This window comes from Lissotriton helveticus, chromosome 12, assembly GCF_964261635.1.
Source record: "Lissotriton helveticus chromosome 12, aLisHel1.1, whole genome shotgun sequence".
Taxonomy (NCBI): domain Eukaryota; kingdom Metazoa; phylum Chordata; class Amphibia; order Caudata; family Salamandridae; genus Lissotriton; species Lissotriton helveticus.
Genome location: NC_136073.1, coordinates 442,966,265 through 442,986,392, shown reverse-complemented (window position 1 = coordinate 442,986,392; position 20,128 = coordinate 442,966,265). Strand labels below are relative to the sequence as shown.

The 20,128-nt window shown below is 46.7% G+C and overlaps 1 protein-coding gene across 1 annotated transcript in view; it reads right to left on the bottom strand.

The window, feature by feature from the left end:
* The window catches only part of MMP2 (matrix metallopeptidase 2), a 211,535-nt gene that overhangs the window by 96,450 nt on the left and 94,957 nt on the right, over positions 1 to 20,128 (bottom strand). Inside the window, exon 6 of the mRNA XM_078669873.1 lies at positions 6,203 to 6,376. Within this exon, the coding sequence (XP_078525999.1) occupies positions 6,203 to 6,376 (174 nt within the window). The remainder of the gene's footprint in view (positions 1 to 6,202; positions 6,377 to 20,128) is intronic.

The window sequence follows — 20,128 nt, the reverse complement described above, 5'->3', positions numbered from 1 at the left end:
CCTCCTGGAAGCTCCAGGCTTGGGGTCTCTAGCCTCTGAATACAGGAGCCCATCATCCCAGTAAACTTTGTGGGTCCCACTAGCATTCCCTGCAGCCTCAGCCGCAGCTTGCTGTCTGAGGGGTTCAAGAGAAGGGCAGTCCAACTGCGCCTGCCTCAGATCTGCCCTGGAGGGTCCCCCTGTCCCAAGAAACTCAACCTGATCAGGCTCAAGCTCTTCTAGGACAGTTTCCTCCTGGGTCTCACAATAAGCTTCCTGAGAAGGCTGATCCTCTTCCCGAGGCAAGGGGGAAGGCACTGCCTTAACCCTACTGCTTCTCCTCCTGGTAGGCAACTGGTCCATTGTTCCAGAATCCAGTGCCTCTTCAGTGTTGCAATTTCTAACCTGTGACCAAATCACAGCAAGGACATGTGCTGATATCCCTAACATTTCTGCAGGGTTCCTATACTCCACTTCAGTCCAAGCTGAAGTCTCCAGGTCATTTCCAAGCAAACATTCTACAGGGATGTCTGAGCTAACCACAACCTTTTTGAGGCCAGTTACCCCTCCCCAGGAGAAATTAACAATTGCCATACTGTGAGTGGTAGTGACATTGCTAGCATTGGTCACTAGGTCATTTTCACCTAGTATGATCTGTCCAGGGTCAACAAAGCGAGGCGTCACCATTGTGACACTAGCACATGTGTCCCTGTAGGCCTGAGCCACTTTGTCATTAATTAAAGGAGTTTGTCTGTACTTGCCCAAGTTATTGGGACTCACAGTAGAGGACAGAATTGTGTCCCCATCACAGATCAAAACAGCTTGAGTTGGTATTCTGACTAGGCCAGAATCCATCTCAGTTCCCACAGTTAACCCTATTACCCCCTTCTGTTGAGAACCACCACTTGGAGCTGAACTAGAGGGAACAGTTGCCTTAGGAGCAATGGTGGCTGGAGCTGCCTTCTTCTTGGTGCAATCACTGGTCCAGTGAGTATTTACTTTACAAAACTTGCTCCATGGTTTCTTTGGGCCTTCTTTCTTCTTAGATTGTTGGGAACCCCCACCATTAGAAGCTTTTTGGGGACCTTGAGAAGACTTCTGGTCTTTTGCTTTCTCCCCACTCTTTTGGTCTGGCTTCTTCTGATCACAACCTTGGTTCTGTACCTTCTGCTTCACCCTGATTCTGACTCATGTGTCTGCCCTCTTACCCAATTATTGTGGAGAGGTCAAATCAGAGTCAATCAGGTGTTGATGCACTAGCTGTTTTTGACAGATATTAAGAATCTGTTCTCTCATAATAAGGTTATACAATCCTGTATAGTCACTTACTTTACTGCCCAATAACCAGCCTTCCAGAGCCTTAGCAGCACAATCTACAAAATCAGTCCAGTCCTGAGTCTGCGTCTTTTGGGTATCCCTGAACAGCAACCTGTACTGCTCAGTGGTTAGGCCAAACCCATTTATCAGAGCACTCTTCAGGACATAGTAGTTGTCAGCATCCTGTTCATTAACTGTCAGGAGCTTATCTCCTTTATCTGAAAAGGAGAGCCACAAGATTGCTGCCCACTGACTTTGGGGTACTTGCTGTACTTTGCAAGCCCTCTCCAAAGCAGTTATCCATTTGTGGATGTCATCCCCAATCTGATAGTGAGGGACAATCTTGTTCAGGTTTCTATGGTCATGAGACCTATCCCTATCTCTAGGAATTATGCTGCCACCAGTGGGCTCTAGCCCACACAATTTCTACTCTCTTTCAAGAGCTAGGGTCTCTTTTGCAAGGGCAACTTCTTGCCTCTTGATCCTAAGCTTGGTCTCTCTCATCCTAGCTTTATGCTCTCTTTGAGGGGAAGATATCCTCCTCAGAGCAGAGGCATTGAACCCTACTGAGGAATCAGAATGATCAGAACCACTGGACAGTGATCTGCGCTTTCTGTTTCCACTGTTAGGCCTATTTGGAAGGTTAGAGGGGGGCCTACCATGGCCCTCTCTACCTCCAGATAGTCCTGTGTTGCCCAGGTCAGGTTAATCAACCTCATCCTGGTCAGCATCCACTTCATCATCAGAGACCACTGGATCTTCCCCAGTATTCTCTTCTGTTGAAGGATGCCCCCCCCCTCTCTACTACCTTGGTTACCTGGGTCTGATGCATTCTCTACATCATGAGCCACTAACATATCTACCAGGTGGTTAAAGGTTAGACTCTGTCCTTGTCTCAGTCTTCTGACCACACACAAGCTTCTCAGTTCCTGAAAATAGAATGTGTCATACTTAGAAGGAAACCTTTGATTGTCTTCTGGCAGAGGCCAACTAGGCCCTGCTTCCAAGGACATTGCTATTGAGGTGTGGTGTGTGCACCTACCTACACTACTTGTTTTCCTACTAGAACCTCTCTAGGAGTTGTATTCAGGGTGTGCTAAGCCCTTACCACCTACAACTACTAAGTTCAGTAGAATTTATGTATATATAAGACTTGATTTATATGTACCTACAGGTACCTTGATATGATCTTTCAGATGATATCTCAAGATTATTTGGTAAAACAAATTTCAAGCTCTTATCCCAACTGCTGCACACCAATGTGAGAAGTTAGCCTGGCATATGATGTCCACTAGTTCTAGTGGGCACCTTAAACCTTTCTAATCGACCCTTATTGATGGTGGTTGTACAGTCAACCTTATAGAGGGCTATCCTAGAGGTAGCATGAACCAGCAGTCTTCAGGCTAAGACTTCAGTAGGCGAGTTAAGCAAGTTGTTTTACCATATATAATCCCTTGAGTACCAAATGAAAGGACACCACACAAGGTATATATCAAATATATATGTATTTAATCTACACACAACCCCTCTGCACTCTGTATGAGGTCAGAGGTCAAAATACAATGCAAGTCACACAGTTAATATACGATACGTTGCACAGTATATGTTATGCCCTAGGGGCCTCACAAACCATATACTAAGGGTATAAGTACCACAAGAGAATTAGAAAGCAGGCCTAGGGCTTGTGGAATCGCTGGGGCTACACTAAACAACCACAGGTTAGGAAGTAGGAGGCCCACGGGAGACGTGTGCAGTGTCTAAACACAGGCGCGGGTTACCATTGACTTTCTATGGGAAACGAAGAAGTTACAAATATGCAATTTAAGGACAGGTGATTGAAAAAATGCGTTGACAGATGCATGGGCGCAGACATTGCGGTTTTCCCGGCCAGACGCTGTCCTTGGAAACAGAAAAATATGGTCCCATTGGTCTACATACCGAGGCAATGATTCACCCCCTCCCTTCTATCACAAACAGACCCTCTATAGGATTTGTATTACGCATCTATCTGATCATTACATTGATCAAGTCATATAATACTAATGTTCGTGTGAACACATATATACATATAGACATCCTGCGCTCAGTGAGGTCTGTGATAGCCCTTGTCATGTCTCAGTTGTTCAGCCTGCAGGTTCCGCAGGCTATCTGGTTGCATGTAACTATTGGTCTTTCTGATTTGATGTGTTTTCATAATATATGCACTGGGCTTTGGCCCCTTATGTACCATGGAAACTCAATAAAATGTGTTTTGAAAAAATGATCGGTGTTATTCTTTGACACCATAACAGCATAAGCATGTACTACTCTGGCACTCAAAGATTAGAAACCTCTAGAGTACACTGTTGGGTGAACAAGGAGGTCTAGCCTTATTTCTACAGGAAGATGCTTTTCCGCCATCTTAGAGAGATGAGTATGTGATGTAATGCAAGAAGCCCAACTTTAAAATCTAATTCAAATTTTTCATGCCACACTTCTGATCAAAATAATTGTTTGCCTAGCTTGGGATATTGATTCATAAATATGCCTGATATCCATAACAATCAAGAGAGCAAATCTTTATATAAAATACAATGATGTGACCTGCTGATCTCAGACATTTACCTGTCTGACAAGCTGAGAGGTTGTTTGCTTGCTTATGTCACTGATGGACAAATGTTTGTTTCAACTATTTACCTGACTTCAACACCAAGAAAAGTGGAATATTTGTTCTTATTTTTGGAGACTTGGGCCTGCTCTGATGTAAATCTTACAGCCTTGATGCTTAGAAGACAAATCATATGACATCTGTTGTGCCAGCTCCTGTAAGTCATCTAGGTATAGGGGACTCATCATCTCAGCTTGAAGAATGTCTCTGCACAAGTTGAGCTTCTCAAAGCATAGAACTAGTTCACTTCTCAAGGAGTACAGAGAACCTACGATAGTCTTGAGCTGTTGCCTACAGGTGATTTAGCAACTGAGATGGAAGGAAATTGTACGTGTCAAGAGCCTGACACATTGTGACAAGAACAAAGTGCATCAAACAAAGCTATTATTGTAGGAGAAACACTTAGCAAAAACCTGAGTGTGAAACATCATCTCTATAGGCTTGATTAGTTGAGACTGCAGTGTAGATCCAAGGGAATTTTCCACATCTTAGCCTAGTGCAACACCTGCTTTCACTCAGAGCATTTTCAACTTCACTCAATCTCTTCAGTGCTTGCTAAGTCAGCCGAGGCTGTGGAGTACACTTTGGAATTTGCTTTTAGCCTGAGATCATTTAATTTTTTTGCACTCGGAGAAACTAGCAGGGGAAACGCTGCTCTGGCCTCTTCACCTGTGGCTGGGGCTGTTTACCTGTGGCTGGGGCTTGTGTAGAGCTCGCTGAAAATCTCCCGCTGCTGCTGACACCGCGGCTGGGCTTTGCTCCGCTCCCCCACCCGCACCATACCCCGCAGTTGCAGCTGGTGTACGGCCGGGCTTGGCTCCGCCGGCCCCGCTTGGCTCCGCCGGCCCCGCTGAGGACTCCAACTCCCAGGATACCTTGGGCCAGGAGGACCATTCATGGCGCGCCAGGAGGCGTATATAAACACGCCTGGTGCTGAGCTCTCTGGGAAACGCTGCTCGGACCTCTTCACCTGTGGCTGGGGCTGTTCACCTGTGGCTGGGGCTTGTGTAGAGCTCGCTGAAAATCTCCCGCTGCTGCTGCCACGCGGCCTGGCCTAATAGTTTACTGGTATAGTATGTACATCTTTGGGCTAATCGAGAATGCACCTTTCATAGTGGTGACCACTTCAGTGTAATAGTGGCCAGTCTTGATGAACTGTGCATTCTTGGCATTATTGCGCCCACCCAAGTGTGGACTGTCATGGCACAATGATAAATATCCTTGACGTGTTGTAGGTATTCATGACGACTGGTGCCAACTCATGATATTAGTGTGGCCCGGCATAATGGTGGCAATCCTTGGCATATGGTGCCTATTCCTTGAATGTGATGGCAATACATTGGAATGAATGAAAGAGCCTGTTCATACATGATAGTGGAACACGATTACTTGATGATAATGACAAGCTAATGGTTGCAGACTAAACATGCATTTGCTAAAAATAAAAAATATTTTGAGACACAATAGAGCTCCTTTTTAAACATGAATGTATTTATTTTTTAGGAAATTGAGTTCCTGTTACCAAAGGGAAAAGCTTTTGTTAAATAGCAACACCTTTGTACTTTCAGAAACTGATTATTTGATATTTGAAGATAATCTCATTACATTTCCAAAATATGTTTAAAAGTGAGAGGTTAATTCTAATACAAGCTGGCTTATGGAGAATTACCGAGGATGTTATTTCCTTGATGTCTCATGGAGATTTTTGTTATGGTTGTTGTTCAAACACTCATGTACAGATGTTTACTATTGATAAAACATGTCATGACATGATTTTGGGTAACCTCGTCTGATGTGTTGGGGTAGCAACTTCCACTAACCGTGCAAGACGTGATTGTATTGAAATTGAAAACACAAAATCAAATCAGAATAAACTTGAGCTAATCTCGGTCTTGGGTAAGGAAGAAGCATACAGTTAGGATTAGAGGTAAGGTTTTGGTTATATTTAGGGCATTTTTAAATTTTGTAGCCATGCAAAATCTTGTATCCCCAGCTTTTTTTTAAAACTGACATAATTTTATACACAACTACGGTTGTGATCAAATCTTAGGGTTATCATCCACAAACAATGGTTACCACAGAAGCATAAATCATTGTACATGTTTAGGTACACAAGTCAGCATATAACCTACAAATTAATTAAATCCTAATACATATGCAAGTTAATAATGTACAATTTATAATAGAGGAAAATGCATTTGCTGCCAACGTGCAAATATACAGGAATACACATGTACAACAGATCAATACGTTTTGTACCTGTCTCGGGACAGAATCCATACTTTTTATCCTTGTCATAGTCCTCCGTAGTTGCACACCATCGATATCCATCAGTCCTGCCCTCTGTTGTGCAACTGTCGTAGGAAGTACCCAAAAACTTGAAGGGAAATTTGCATGGCTCTCCATCTGCATTTCCTGAAAGTGTGAAAAGTGCTGCAAAAAAGGAACAAGAAGACATATTTTTAAAGATAGCATCACTGGAGAATCACCACTAGTAGTGAAAAGTGAAGTGCAATTGTAATACATCTCTTATACTACATGGGCGCCTGATGTGCACCATGTCGGTAGTAGGACGCACATTTATAAAAACTCAGTTACAGAGATAATATCACAAGGCACTGTGCACGCCATTTAGTAGTAAACTGTAATTCCTACTGGGGGACCTTGTCAAGTAGGAGGTTTGATAAGAGGACCTTATCAATCAATCAGTCAATCAAGCAAAAGTAACATGTATTGTGCAAAAAATGCCATGAAATACAATGAATAATACACAAAAATAGTCAAGATACTATTTTATGCAAACGCTGGACAATCCAACATTTTGATAAGTAGGACCTAAAGCCTACATTTAGTAGCAACAGAGCTATAGTAGCCACAATATTCAGGCAAATGTCTCGTCGCTGCCTCTAAATTACAACTGAGCAAACACAGGAAGTAAAGAGACTGAAGAATTTTGGCAGCAAAGTCACTATAAAAAACAACAAGCCAAGGATAGAGCAGAGGCCAATGTAAAATGAAGTGCAGCATGAGTCGTCTGAAAGCAGCAGTCATTTATAAAGCGTTTGTTAGTAATTGTATACATTTAGTATAAATGTGTCTTTTTTTACAAGAGGCCATGTTATTATCAACATCATAATGAAAGCATCGGTTGACAAAACCATGGCATGCAAGACAGTTCTCTCCCAACTGTTCCTTGTCCAAAAGCTTTGCACTTGGAAAATCCCCTTCCTTTAGAAAACGTTTAGAAATGGGGGAATCAGCAGCAAACCCTGGGTCTGTTCTTGTGGGATTCCAGAGGTTCTATTCCGCATATGGGCCAGATGTACGAAGGTTTTTGTCACCACAAAAAGGTATTTTGGTATGTATAAAACTTAAATTGTTATTTAGTAACACATTACCACATCGCAATTTGGGTTTGCGACCACAAACTGACTTGCTGTTTGAAAGGTGCGTTTTGAGGGCATCCCTTCCAAATAGCGATTTGCAGTGAGTGTATTAATGTTTTTAACCGAAATCCAGTAGGTAGTGGTATGCTATTCATAAATGGGGTCCCCAATGGACCATTTTGTAAATCTTGGTAAAATAGTTTTTAGGGCAAGCCTGGGCAGCGCGTGCGCTGCTCTGCGAGGCATGCTGTATTGCGGTAGGGACTTGAATCTCTGCCCACTCTCCGCCCACATTTTTCATTGGCCAGTCCGCTGTAAACTGTGGCTCTTTCTTGGTCAAAAGGCTTAGTAGTCCCTCCTTAGTACCGTCTTATCTCATTGTGTAACCTCCCATGGCGACACCCACTGTTATGTGTGTTGTTACTCTGTAGGCTTTAATTACAGCCGCCGAGCACTATTTTATCAAATAGCTTTGTCCTACAACGTTTCTTATTATTTTTATACGCATTTGCAGTGAAATAGGTGTTGCATACGCCAGAGTTTAAACTATTGGCATTGTAAATGACAATGCCTTTTAATGTCTGTTTGAAAAACAACACATTTACAATGCCAATAGCTCAAACTCTCATAAATGGTATACAACCTTTACCACGCAACTTTTACCACGACCTACCTTTACCACGCAATTTTTACAACGCAGGATCCATTACAACGAAGTACCATTACAACACATGTATTTACAGCGCAGATACTTTTACTACGCATACCAGTACAACGTAAGTATTGGTAAGTATATCATTTTATCAAAAATATTATAAGTTTGGGTTTTTGGGTAAAGGGGTATTTTTAGGGTTCAGGGTCAGTTTGGGGTTTTTGGGTAAAGGGGTATTTTTAGGGTTCGGGGTCAGTTTTGGGTTTTTGGGTAAAGGGGTATTTTTAGGGTTCGGGGTCAGTTTTGGGTTTTTGGGTAAAGGGGTATTTTTAGGGTTCGGGGTCAGTTTTCAGTTTTTGGGTAAAGGGGTATTTTTAGGGTTCAGGGTCAGTTTTCAGTTTTTGGGTAAAGGGGTATTTTTAGGGTTCAGGGTCAGTTTTCAGTTCTTGGGTAAAGGGGTATTTTTAGGGTTCAGGGTCAGTTTTCAGTTTTTGGGTAAAGGGGTATTTTTAGGGTTCAGGGTCAGTTTTCAGTTTTTGGGGAAAGGGGTATTTTTAGGGTTCAGGGTCAGTTTTCAGTTTTTGGGTAAAGGGGTATTTTTAGGGTTCAGGGTCAGTTTTCAGTTTTTGGGGTAAAGGGGTACAGGATAAATTAAATTAAATAAAATAATTAAATTAAATAAAAATAAATTAATTAAATTAATTAAATTAAATTAAATTAAATTACATTAATTAAATTAAAATAAATTAAATTACATTAATTAAATTAAATTACAATAAATTAAATTAAAATAAATTAAATTAAATTAATTAAATTAAATTAAATTAAATTAATTTAATTAAATTACATTAAATTACATTAAATTAAATTAAATTAATTAAAATAAATTAAATTAAATTAAATTAATTAAATTAAATTAAATTAATTTTAATTAATTTACATTTCAAAAAATATGATATACTTACTAATACTTACGTTGTAATGGTATGCGTGGTAAAGGTATCTGCGTTGTAAATACATGCGTTGTAATGGTACTTCGTTGTAATGGATCCTGCGTTGTAAAAATTGCGTGGTAAAGGTAGTCGTGGTAAAAGTATGCGTTGTAACGTCATACATCCCTCATAAATGCGAGACCTATTGCATTGCAAATGCTTGTTTAGGAGAAGGCAGTGGTTCCATGGACCACTGCCCACTTTTAAAACATTTTAGTAAAACCTTTTGTTTTTTTTAAAACGCATCCTGTATTTCCTCAAAGAAAACAGGCTGCATTAATGAAAAACAATTGCTTGAATTAAAAGCAACCACTGACAAGGTGGTCTAATGACCTGCGATGGCTGCGAATCATAGTGGGTCGCAATTTGTGTCCTACTTCATTAATATTCATGAGGTAGGTCATTTGTGATCCACAATGGTTCTGTATTTTGCGTGCCAACCTATTAGTATATAGATTTGTTCGCAAAATGCCATACGTGTCACAAAAATCCTGGCTACAAATTTCGACCAGTGTTTTGGGCCTAGTGCTTTATACTTCTGGCTCATAGTTCTTTACATTTATTTTCTTTCTCCACCCACAAGCAGACTGCTTCCCTAGATATGAACAATTTATTAAGTAATTGACGACACAAGGCTCTAAAAAATGCATCAAATACATACATCTATGAGCAGCATCAGGTATCCAAAAGGAGGAAAAGAGAAGCTCTTAGACAAATAAAGACCTAGATATTAAAGGCCAAGGAAGAAAAGAAATACACTTCCAATCCAAACATCCCACCCCGCATAACCAAGTCAAGACTCAGCTACTACTCCTGGTAGTATTTATTGATTCCCTGCTGCTAAAGGGAAGCCATACTCTTGAAATTTCTTCTCAAGTCCTCTTACTTTTATAGAAATAGATTGCCCTCTCCAGGTGGTAAATTGACAATAGGCATGCAAACCATTGATGGAACACTGGGGGGGAAGGATCAAGCCAAGCAGTTGTCAAACAAATCCTATAACCAGCCATTGCGATAAACATAAAGGGTTGAATATTAGGCTGAACTGTCTCCTCATGAACCCCTAATAGAATCCACTGAGGTAATATCAATCCCCAGTTTGTCTGCCAAAAATTCAACTTATCCCCAATTTAAGACCATCTAGCACAGGGCGGGTGGCCAACATATGGACTAGATCTGCTCCATAGTCTTTACATCTGGGGCATCTTGTTCCTGTGATCACTCCCCATTTAGCGATCTTCCCTGGAGTTATATAGAGGTTAAAGCAAGTTTTAAAATGTTGAGCCTGTAGGTTGGCTGATATTAAAAACATCTGTGCCCCTTCTAGTGACCATAACAGGTCGCTGGATTGAGCATTATACTTATCTTCCCAGCCCTTTGAATGTTTAGCCGAGTCATCCTGCATTGTGTTATTTAAGACTCTGTATAGGGCCCCTATCTTAGTATCATCAGCCACAATCAATTCAATAGCCTCTATCTTATCAAATACCAATTGTCCCACCACCTTTCTTCCTTAAAGAAATCCCTGATTTGTAAGTATTTTAAAAAATCCTTATGGTCAAGCTTTACATTTTGTTGAATGGTGTCAAAAGTCTTAAATCAGTTTAACGTAAAGAAATCTCCTAATATAAGTAATCCATGTGTCGCCCATTAACCAACATATGTATCTTGAAAAATGTCAGGTAGACGCAGTTTGTCCTGTATTGGGGTATAATGATTGAATCTACCCAGGCCTGTTCTTTTACGAACTTTGCCGCAAATACAATATGTCGCCATTAAAACTTTAAATCAGACTCTTTTGCAATGCCCAAATTCATTTTGACAAAATAGGCATCCCCTGCTTTTTTCCCCTAATAGAAGCTCATATATTGACGGAGCATCCTACCCAGAAATAGCCTCCTTCTTGCCTAAGAGGGCAGCCAGTTGTTGCAGAGCAGCAGCCCAAAAATACAATTTGAGATTGGGCACTGCTGGCCCTCTGCATTTGTTTGGCAGAGTCAGGAATGTTAATGCTCTCCTGGGATTAACATATGCCCAAAGGAATCGTGTTAACATCGTGTTAACATCCCGTTATGTAGTTTAAACCAATTGTTGCCTATCTCCAATGGGACAGCCCGGAAGAGATGCAGAATTTTGGGAAGGCATATAATTTTGATCAGGTTACTCCGCCCAATCAATGAAAGTCTCAAATTGTTCCATCTCACAAAATCCTCTTTAGCCTTATGAATCAAGGGCTGTTAAATTAGCTCCTACAATCTTTCCAACCTCCGATTTAAAAACACCAAGGAATACTGCTTTTCGGTAACCCGCCCATGTGGCATCTCAGCAATCAATCGTAATCTTACAGCCCCAGCCGTTTAATCCCAGTAGTCCTGGGACTATTCCGCGACTCAACAGGTGTATGAAGATGCGGGCGTCAACCTATTGAACAAGTTAGTATGGCTTCCCCAGAGACCACTACCATGGATTTAATATATAATATGTTAAAGCAGCTACAGGGAGAAGCCAGAGCAGAGACACATAAGGCACACCTAGCCACAAAATAAATTCAGGGGGAAATTAGCAAGGTGAATAAATGCTGTACAGATATGGCCGAGAGGATGACGCAATAGAAGCTCAGACAGTCGCTATTGAGGAGACTACATGCACATTACAAGCTCAAGTGGATAGTCACAAGACCTAGTTTGTGGACGTTCATTGGGAATTAGAGGATTTTGAAAACCGCCAAATGCAGAATAATCTTCGTTTTTTGGGCATATCTGGGAACATCGAAGGAAATTATGCCTGGGCCTTCATTATTAATCTGCTCAGAGGCGCCTTTCCTGAAGTCTCCAATTGGAATTGGGATATTGATAGACAGCGGGGACACAGATTTCCACTGGTCCAATGAAAAACTGGACAGGGAGGCAAGCCAAGAGCGATTCTAGTCTTCTTGGGAAAACTTTCTGCTACGGCAAGCTGTCTTCGAAAAAGCCCGACCAATTTCTAGATGCTCAATTGTTGGCCACTCATTTTTTTGTGAGGCCTGACTTCTGTCACGCAACAGTGCAGAGGAAGTGGCACCTACGGCAGATATTCCCTCCATTACAAGGAACTGGTTGCCACGTTTTCTGCTTAATCCCACCAGATAAAAGGTTGTCTTCAATGACAGAACCCAGTCATTTATATTGGAAATAAAAGCACAGGACTTTCTGGACGAGATCCATGCTGTCCGAGACGGCTCCAAAGAGGGCAACACTGGCTAAAGACAGATAATTGGTCTGATTGTGCCTCTTGACTTGTTGGGATTAACTATAGACTAGAGGATATATCAGAGAGATGTTCCCTCATTTTTTTCGTTTTTTTCCTGTTGTTTTTCTCTCCAAAGTATGCCTTTTGTCTTCTTTCCTCTTTATTCTCTTTATCACCGGAGCTGCACGGGGGTGGGTTAGGCACCTTAGTAGGAGCAATCACCAGGATCTTGTCTGACCCGCTGCTCCATGTGGGGGCTGGGGTGGGGGGTGGAAGATGGGGACAGCGGGTTTGGAGCTGGGGAGGTGGGGGGGCTGGGAAGGGGGATTCGGGGGAGGGGAGGGTACAAGCAGTCAAAGATGTAAATATTAGGAAAAGAAATGATGGAAAAAGGTCTCTCAACATACTAGTCGAGCGATATGTTTTGGTCAAGGCTAATCTTTTGGGTTAAATTTTGTTTTTTGGTTAAATTAATACATTACTAATTGCATCTGTTAACATATGTGAGCTTAACGATAGCCGGAAGAGGCAGAGGATCGCTTTTGATTTGAAACCGGATATACTATGTCTACAAGAGACGCTGTAGAAATTGACTTGGTGGTTTGGGGTTTCAGATGGTTTGCTGCACTACACAGGGAACTCGTACTAAGGGGGTTGTTATAGTTTGTTTAAAAAAGAGGTTTGTGACTATCCTCAGTCTTGTTCAGATAGTTTGGGCTGATGGGTGTTGGACTTTGGCCCTTAGGGCAGGTTCACCCCGAGACTTTTTGCCTTATGTGTGACCCTGTGTCAGTGATTTTAGGGATTCTGCGCACTTTCACTGTGTCCCAGTGGAAAGTGCGTGCGCACTCTGAGTGCATGTGCTGAGCTAGGCCTGCCCGCCCATAGGAATGCATGGGGAATGTATGTGTCCCTGGTAGTTCCTGATGCGTGGGGTGTACAGGCTTGAGTCTGGTATGTGTGAACTCGTGTGAGTGAATGCTGCGCAACGGTGTATGCAGCATGTATGTGTCTAGTAGGGAAGTGCCATTTCTAGACATGGCTGTACGTGTACTGTGAGGGTGCTGGCGTGTGATTGGCTGGAGCTGGCTGGCATGCCAGGCTCCAGGAAGTCTGGATGGGTCTGCCCGGTGGTGAGTGGGAGATCTGCATGAGTAATGTGTGGGAGGAGTGTACCTGTGTCCTGGATGGGCTGGGTTTTCCCCACACAATGCTGGCTCCGCCCCCCTGTGGTGTGTCTAATGACCCAAGCCCTGCCAGTGAATAGAGAGGGTGGTTGAGGTAAACAGAGTACTCAAGAACCAGCTGCGACTGGTTCCGCCCCCACTCTACACCCTCAGACAAAGGAATGCACTGTATAAAAATGGGGCTGTGTCCCCACTGAAGTTGTTCTTTTCCAGGATCCAGAGGGGGCTGCTGCTGCTGCTGCTGGGCCAGAGGACCGCCACTTGGGGTGTCTCCCTGCCTGGAGACCCAGTGAGCTGGCTCTGGGCCCAGTCTTGCCCCCCTGCCTACCAAGGAGGACTTCTGCTGGGCTTATTAGCCCCTAGCGCCTGGGAGCGCTTTTTATTGACTTTTGGCGCTTGAGAGCGCTTTGCTGTGACCCAGCGCTTAATAGCGCTTGAAATTGCCATTTTAGCGCAGGGAGCGCTTTAAATTTCATTTGGCGCTTGAGAGCGCTCTGGGTGCTTTTGCCTGCGTGCTGTGTTGCCGGCCGAGCGAGTGGCACCTCGCTTCATATTTTTAACTGGAAGCCGGTGCCCACCCGGCATTGCCCAGAATCGTGAAGCCTCCACCCGGGCCGCCGCTCTGCCTACGGCGACCCGGAAGTCCCGCCTCCACCTCCCCGAGCGCCGCGCTGCTATTGGTTGCAGCGCGACCCGGAAGCCAGGCAAAGCCCGGGAAGACGGGGGCGGGCCTGGTCGTGCTCCGGGCTCCACGGAGAAGGGAGGCCTGGAGCAGAGAAGACTGAGGCTGACTGGCGAGGCCCCAGAGAGGAAGAGCCCCGCCCGCGGTAACAGAAGAGCTTGCAGCTGGAGAAGGAGCTGCTCCCCGACCAAGAGAAGCCGGTGAGTGCCCGGGAGGGGAGGGGGCGTCGGGGCGCATTTTCGGCGCCCGCCCCTCCCCCTAGTAGAAGGCTCGGGAGGGTCTTATCTGTTGTTGGAGCCTGCGAGGCTCAGGGGCAGCTTCTGTTTGCGAGCCCCGAGGCTCCGGCTGGCATAAATTGGTATTTGGAGCCCGAGAGGCTCCTGGGGCCATTTCTTTACTGAGAGCCTGAGAGGCTCGTGGCAGCCAGTGCTGGTTGAAAGCCCACGAGGGGCTCAGGTGCATTATTGTTGGCGAGCCAGAGAGGCTCACAGCCCCCACTGTTATTTCCAGAGCCCAGAGAGGCTCAGAGGGACCAGACATTTGCTAGAGCCCAGAGGGGCTCAGGGGGACATTTATTTCTGCAGAGCCTGTGAGGCTCCCCCAGCGTGTTGGCCCCATCAATTGCTACCCAGTTGCCCAGCACTTTGTGGGCAACTGCTCCGTTTAGGCCCCCCTGGACTTTGGGACACAGGGCGTCCTAGGCCCAACAAGGCCAGAGGGCCTAGGGACAGTCACAGGTGGTGACTTACGTGAGTTGGCGCAATTGTTCATTTTGCTTACACCTCTGAATGTATTGTGATGCATCATGTGTTTTCCTCTTTACACCTCTGAATGAATGTTATGCATTGCATCATGTGTTCTGTTCTTACACCCCTACAGGTATTGTGATACATAGGTGGTTGTTTTCTCCCTAGTACAGGTGGTGCTAGTGAGGTCCTGGTTACCAGTGATTACTGGTTGTGTGCTATTTTGTGCTATATTCTATGTACTAAGTGCTATTTCTGAAAGTACTACTTCTGATTCCTGACAGTGGTCCAGGTGGCCCTGTCTTGTAAATAATCCCTTGTAAATTCTGCCCGTGCCTCTGGCACATTGTAAAGTGTGTGTTTTATCTAATGTGTTTTGGTGTAATACAAAGGCTATTTTTATATAACCTTGTGTGGAGTTTCCTTTGTGGTGGGCCCTGGGAGTTGTTGCTGGGGTGCATGCGCAAATACTTAACTTACATCGCCTCCAAGTTTAGCCTTGCTGCTCGCGCCACGTTACCTAGAGGGTGAGTAGGGGTTATCTTGGCGTGTAACTCCCTTGCCCTGACTTGGGTGTGGTGGTCTCTGACTGACTTTGGCGAAAGCCCTGGCCAGCCGGGGATCCCATTTCCAACATTGGCGGCAGCGGTGGGATAAGGATTTGTGTTTGCCTTGTACCTTAGTAGCAGCTGGCTGCACCACAAAACTCTGCATTTTAGATGACCACATTTTAGGGGATTGTTTTTGAAATTCCATTGTTTCTTCTCCTGAAGAGTGTCATTTGATTGTGTTCAGTACATTTGTCCCCCGCCATGCTTCCAGAGTTTGGTACCTGTGTCGCTTGTGGTCAGGTTGAGAAGTCAGGGGTGGTAGAAACTGCCTTACCGATCCGAGGGGAGGGTGTGTGTGGATGAATGGTGTGTTTTCCTGGACGCATGAGTATGAGTTCTCTTTGATAAGGAGATTGTTGAAGTTTTGGAATTGTGTACTCTTACTTCAGATTGTTAAGTCCCCTGTGTTGCACGTGTCTGTGATCATCCTGCCAAGATGGAGTCTGCTTTTAATGTCTGGGGTCTGTTTTTGCATGAACTAAGAGAGTTTTGCGAAGAGAGAGACATTGCAGTGAATGAGTCAGACACCCAGTCCCAACTTAGGGGTAACCTGATCCAATGGCAGAAGGATGACTGGGAGCGTGAGCACAGTGAGGAGAGGGCCCGGGTCTCACACCATGAGGGTGGTGGGTCAGAGGGGAGCCCTGAAGAGTCTGAGGAGGAGGAAGAAGATGATAGCACAGGGACGCCAGCAGATAGTGAGGACCCCATAGATAGGGAGTCCCTTGCTGGGTCCAGCATAGGAGGCAGCGCCTCATCCCTTTCCCTGTCCCCAGAGGAGCTGGAAGATAGGAGAAGAGAAAGGGAGCACCAGCTGGCTTTAGAAAAGCTCAGGTTGGAGCATGGCCAGGCTATGGCACAGCTGGGCATTAGAAAGCAACAGCTGGAGGTTAAGAAGCAACAGCTGGAGACCGAGAGGGTCTTAGCTCAGGACAGGATAGAGGAGGCTGAGAGGGCCGCCACCAGAGGCAAAGTAGCTCTGGAGGGTAGACTATCCCCTGCGCGCAGTGTTGAGTTTCTGGATCCCCCAGGGAGGGTTGAGTCCAGTGGTGGCAGCTATTTAGATTTCAGTGTAGGAAATCCCAGTCCCAGTTCCCCCAGTCTGGTACCTGTTTTCCCAGAGGAAGAGTTAAGGGTGAAGTTCAGGGACAGTAGGAAACTGTCTCACCAGTCTTGGGTAGATTTTGAGGATGAATGTTGTGATACACTGTGGGCTTGGGTAGAGGTTCACACTGACACTGATTTTGAAGTCTTGTTTGATCTTATTGTCAAAGAGCAGGTGCTCAGTGGTTGTTCGCCAGAGTTGCGCCCACACCTGTTGCAATTTGGATTTACTGATCCAGAGTTACTGGCAAGGGAAGCAGACCGCTGGGAGAAGGCCAGAGGTTCTCTAGAGTCCCTAGTGAGTGACTCCAAAAGTAGTGGTTCAGGTATCCTCCAGCCCAGCGTGGTGGAGGAGGCTCAGTGTAGCCCAGCTAGGTCCCAGGATAGCGAGGAGGGTGTAGGGGCTCACTGCCTGGCTCAGTGGAGCAGGAGTGAGGGGGAGACCGAGGTTCCCCAGACGCCCGAAGCCCTGCCTCAGGACTTGGATGGTTTCTTGAGGGAACACCAGGTTGGGGACCTAGGCTGTCCTGTTAGTCCATTTGAGGAGGATCTCCTAGTGAGTAGAGGACCTGGAGCGTCTGTAACCAGAGCTCCTGTGGTTCTAGAGTCTGGCAGTACCGCTCCGATAGGGAGGGTGCAGGAGTCCAGAGTGAGGAGTGATTGGGGGAGTTCCCCAGTGGAAGGACCAGTGGGTCAGGGACTACCCAGTTGGGCTAGGTTCCCGTGTAGTGACCATGGTAACAACACTTCTGGTCTGGGGGATCGTCACGCACTGTCAGGTGGACAGAGGGCGGGAGATCTGCGCCAGACAGACAGTCACACAACAGATGTGACATTTGTTAGCCTCAGGGGGATGGAGTGTAAGTCCCCAGAAGTCCTGGATTGCCAGGCAATTGTTCCACCGAAGGTTTTAGACCAGAGGTTGGAAGGCCAGGTTCAGGGTCAGCCTGACCTGAAGGGTAGGACGACTGTAACCAGTGTCCTGACCGGTTCTTCTTCCAGAGGAACTTCTCCAGGTGGGAGAGGGCAGACCTCTGGAAGGGGGTGCAGAGGGTGGGAGAGCCCACCTCTGACCCCGGTGCAACCTGAGTGGATAAGCCCTGGGTTGGAATGGCGTTCTAGGTGTACCCCTCGCCGGAGGAGGAGGAACCCTAGGAGAAGAGGTAAGGGGAGGAGAGCCTTCCCTGAGACTCCTGGTCCGCCTGAGGTTGTAGGCCCTAGGCTGGAGTACCAGTGGCAGTCTAGTCCTGTCTTGCAGACAGGAAGAGTGGAAAATGGCTCCTATGTGCCAGGGGTTACTACCCCCTGCTCTGCGAATTGGCATGGACCAGTGGCACCTGGGTGGCCCAGGGCCTGGTCCTGGCCGCGGACAACTTGGGAGTACCAGTGGGGTAGCCCAGTTGGTCCAGACAGAGTGTTTAGAAGGAATCCCCTGGGTTCACCATGGCGTAGAACAGGAGGGTGTCCCTGCAGTTGTGGGCCCGCGTCCGTGTTCTATCGCCCCAAGCAGGGAAGTCCATCACGGTGGTGATTGGTCTCCCCTGCGTTTTGGCTGGAAGGGGGTTATGTTGGACTTTGGCCCTTAGGGCAGGTTCACCCCAAGACTTTTTGCCTTATGTGTGACCCTGTGTCAGTGATTTTAGGGATTCTGCGCACTTTCACTGTGTCCCAGTGGAAAGTGCGTGCGCACTCTGAGTGCATGTGCTGAGCTAGGCCTGCCCGCCCATAGGAATGCATGGGGAATGTATGTGTCCCTGGTAGTTCCTGATGCGTGGGGTGTACAGGCTTGAGTCTGGTATGTGTGAACTCGTGTGAGTGAATGCTGCGCAACGGTGTATGCAGCATGTATGTGTCTAGTAGGGAAGCGCCATTTCTAGACATGGCTGTACGTGTACTGTGAGGGTGCTGGCGTGTGATTGGCTGGAGCTGGCTGGCATGCCAGGCTCCAGGAAGTCTGGATGGGTCTGCCCGGTGGTGAGTGGGAGATCTGCATGAGTAATGTGTGGGAGGAGTGTACCTGTGTCCTGGATGGGCTGGGTTTTCCCCACACAATGCTGGCTCCGCCCCCCTGTGGTGTGTCTAATGACCCAAGCCCTGCCAGTGAATAGAGAGGGTGGTTGAGGTAAACAGAGTACTCAAGAACCAGCTGCGACTGGTTCCGCCCCCACTCTACACCCTCAGACAAAGGAATGCACTGTATAAAAATGGGGCTGTGTCCCCACTGAAGTTGTTCTTTTCCAGGATCCAGAGGGGGCTGCTGCTGCTGGGCCAGAGGACCGCCACTTGGGGTGTCTCCCTGCCTGGAGACCCAGTGAGCTGGCTCTGGGCCCAGTCTTGCCCCCCTGCCTACCAAGGAGGACTTCTGATGGCCTTATTAGCCCCTAGCGCCTGGGAGCGCTTTTTATTGACTTTTGGCGCTTGAGAGCGCTTTGCTGTGACCCAGCGCTTAATAGCGCTTGAAATTGCCATTTTAGCGCAGGGAGCGCTTTAAATTTCATTTGGCGCTTGAGAGCGCTCTGGGTGCTTTTGCCTGCGTGCTGTGTTGCCGGCCGAGCGAGTGGCACCTCGCTTCATATTTTTAACTGGAAGCCGGTGCCCACCCGGCATTGCCCAGAATCGTGAAGCCTCCACCCGGGCCGCCGCTCTGCCTACGGCGACCCGGAAGTCCCGCCTCCACCTCCCCGAGCGCCGCGCTGCTATTGGTTGCAGCGCGACCCGGAAGCCAGGCAAAGCCCGGGAAGACGGGGGCGGGCCTGGTCGTGCTCCGGGCTCCACGGAGAAGGGAGGCCTGGAGCAGAGAAGACTGAGGCTGACCGGCGAGGCCCCAGAGAGGAAGAGCCCCGCCCGCGGTAACAGAAGAGCTTGCAGCTGGAGAAGGAGCTGCTCCCCGACCAAGAGAAGCCGGTGAGTGCCCGGGAGGGGAGGGGGCGTCGGGGCGCATTTTCGGCGCCCGCCCCTCCCCCTAGTAGAAGGCTCGGGAGGGTCTTATCTGTTGTTGGAGCCTGCGAGGCTCAGGGGCAGCTTCTGTTTGCGAGCCCCGAGGCTCCGGCTGGCATAAATTGGTATTTGGAGCCCGAGAGGCTCCTGGGGCCATTTCTTTACTGAGAGCCTGAGAGGCTCGTGGCAGCCAGTGCTGGTTGAAAGCCCACGAGGGGCTCAGGTGCATTATTGTTGGCGAGCCAGAGAGGCTCACAGCCCCCACTGTTATTTCCAGAGCCCAGAGAGGCTCAGAGGGACCAGACATTTGCTAGAGCCCAGAGGGGCTCAGGGGGACATTTATTTCTGCAGAGCCTGTGAGGCTCCCCCAGCGTGTTGGCCCCATCAATTGCTACCCAGTTGCCCAGCACTTTGTGGGCAACTGCTCCGTTTAGGCCCCCCTGGACTTTGGGACACAGGGCGTCCTAGCCCCAACAAGGCCAGAGGGCCTAGGGACAGTCACAGGTGGTGACTTACGTGAGTTGGCGCAATTGTTCATTTTGCTTACACCTCTGAATATATTGTGATGCATCATGTGTTTTCCTCTTTACACCTCTGAATGAATGTTATGCATTGCATCATGTGTTCTGTTCTTACACCCCTACAGGTATTGTGATA